The sequence below is a fragment of the Trachymyrmex cornetzi genome, unplaced genomic scaffold (genome assembly GCF_001594075.2).
Source record: "Trachymyrmex cornetzi isolate Tcor2-1 unplaced genomic scaffold, Tcor1.1 scaffold928, whole genome shotgun sequence".
In the NCBI taxonomy this organism is placed as follows: Eukaryota; Metazoa; Arthropoda; class Insecta; order Hymenoptera; family Formicidae; genus Trachymyrmex; species Trachymyrmex cornetzi.
In genome coordinates this window covers 207,132-209,270 of record NW_017300276.1, presented here as the reverse complement: position 1 = coordinate 209,270, position 2,139 = coordinate 207,132, and the positions used below count along the sequence as shown (strand labels likewise).

The 2,139-nt window shown below is 58.8% G+C and overlaps 1 protein-coding gene across 1 annotated transcript in view; it reads left to right on the top strand.

Annotated features, from left to right (window-relative positions):
- Positions 1–4: 4 nt before the first annotated feature.
- LOC108769691 (uncharacterized) overlaps positions 5–2,139 on the top strand; it is a 5,629-nt gene continuing 3,494 nt past the window's right edge. Inside the window, exon 1 of the mRNA XM_018520808.1 lies at positions 5–2,041. Within this exon, the coding sequence (XP_018376310.1) occupies positions 5–2,041 (2,037 nt within the window). The remainder of the gene's footprint in view (positions 2,042–2,139) is intronic.

Here is a 2,139-nt window from a genome sequence, read left to right as displayed (position 1 = left end):
GAACATGGTGGCCATCACCGCGAACACTTCGGCTGTGGAGCTGGTAGGGAAGATGCCGACCTCGGCAAGAGGTGAGGCACCGCTCCCGAGGAGAGGCAGATCGGGAGCTACTAGATACCCGAGGGAGACAAGGATCAGGGTGGTGGAAGGCGAGATCGTTAACTCTCCGATTGCGGAGAGCATCTCAGCTGGCACACCAGCCTTCAGCGGCTCCGGCGGTGGAGCTGAAGTTGGCGAGGTATCATCCAACGCGTCCAGTGTGATAGCTGTGGAGACGGAGCGGGAAGAATCCATTGGAGGAGACTCGACCCCCTCTACTTCCATCGAGGAGTCGGAGGATTTATCGTCATCGTTCGACCAAATCCCTAAGAAGGGAAAGAAAAGAGGGCGGAAGCCGAAGGGCTCTAATTGCCCGGGAGCCCATGCCCTGTCCAAACTCTCCTCAAAGCGTATGGACTATGAGGATGACGAGTTGGACAGGGTGGACTTTTTTAAGATCTCTAAGAGGGCCGGTCACGGGCTCAAGAAGCGGAAAGGCCTGGTCGGGTGCCAGCTAGATGACAGGCTATCATCCCGTCAAAAGGACGCGATTGAAGAGGTGACGGCCCTGTTCCCTCAGATGTCACCGAAGTCAGTGATGGCGGAGACCCTGAGGGTACTGGAGACCGCGGGCGAAGCGGAAAGGCGAACACAAACCATGAAGGGAGACTTGCGCCGTCAGATCAAGCTAGGCGTAAATGTGGCCAAAATAGCGGTCCAAAGATTGGTCTCAGAGATCTCGAAAGGTACGGGACCAACCAATGAAGTTAGGGCCAATAACCTGGCCCTGGAAAGAGAGGTCATCAAGCTTCGTCGGGAAGTGGATACCCTCCGGCGAGAGAGAGAAATGATGAGGGAACAAATTAACGCACTACAATGTACTGTCCAAGATTTAAAGGATAGGATAGGGAACGAGTCCCCCCCCCCCCCCCCCTCGGACGAGGAGGCCCGTGACGCAGGCTCACCGATAAGAACCAGGGAACGAACTAGGGAAGAACGTACTGTGCGGGGCAGAGACAACGATATAGATGAAGCGGAGAGCCTCCCTCCGGCATATAGACCGCCGATTGGCGGGGTCCGTAGAAGGCTGGAGGATAGACCCCCCCGACCAACGAGGGTGAACGAGATGGGGGATATAGTGATGGGAGATACAGGGCGATCTACCCTGTATAAACGCGGGGACGCGTACGCGGAAAGGACAAGGAACGGACCGATGGGCAACAACGACGGAGCGGGGCTCGGAGACGACCGGGACCTGGAGAGTTCGCCGCCTCCGATGGATTATCCAGCCAGTGGTGAGGCCTGGACGGAGGCGAGGACGAAACGGGCGCGTAAAAGAATGAGAAAGAAGGAGAAGGCAAGAGCGGCCCCTGACGCGAGTGCTGAGGTGCGGGATGGGAGAGACCCAAGACGAGTTGTTGTACCCCTGCCTTCCGTAGGGGGCAGTACTGCCGGAGTGCGCCGGGCCGGCACGGCTAAAAGCGCTACGGGAGCGAGTGCGCGCGGCGGGGCACCGAGAGGCCCCGCTTCCGCTAGTGCAGTGATTCGCCTTCGCGTGAAGGACTCGGGAGACGCGGTACGGTGGCCTCCCCCGGCTAAGGATAATAGATTTGGGGCGCCAAGAACGGCAGCGGTTTTGATAAAGTGCGCGGAGAACAAGGACAGGCCGGGTGGTGTAACGTATGCTGAGGTCATGAAACTTGCCAGAAGCAAGATCTCACTGGATGACCTCAGCATCACGAACACGCGGATAAGAAAGGCGCAAGCGGGGGGTCTCCTCATTGAGATCCCAGGAGGGGAGGAAACCGGGGCCAAAGCGGAGGCTCTGGTGGACAAATTGAAGGGTGTCATCGCCGAGAACGAGTACAAAGAAGAAGTAAATGTCGTCAGGCCGATGCGGAGGGCGGAAATGAGACTGGTTGACATAGACCAGTCTGTTACCGCAGAGGAGGTGGCTGAGGCAGTGGCGAGGAACGGGTTGGCGCGGTTGGAGGACGTTAGGGTCGGCCCCCTTAGGCCTGGGAGAGGGGCGGGAGGGACTCGGACCACGGAGGCCATCCTCCCCTGCCTGGACGAATGGACGGGCAGAGGATGGGGGGG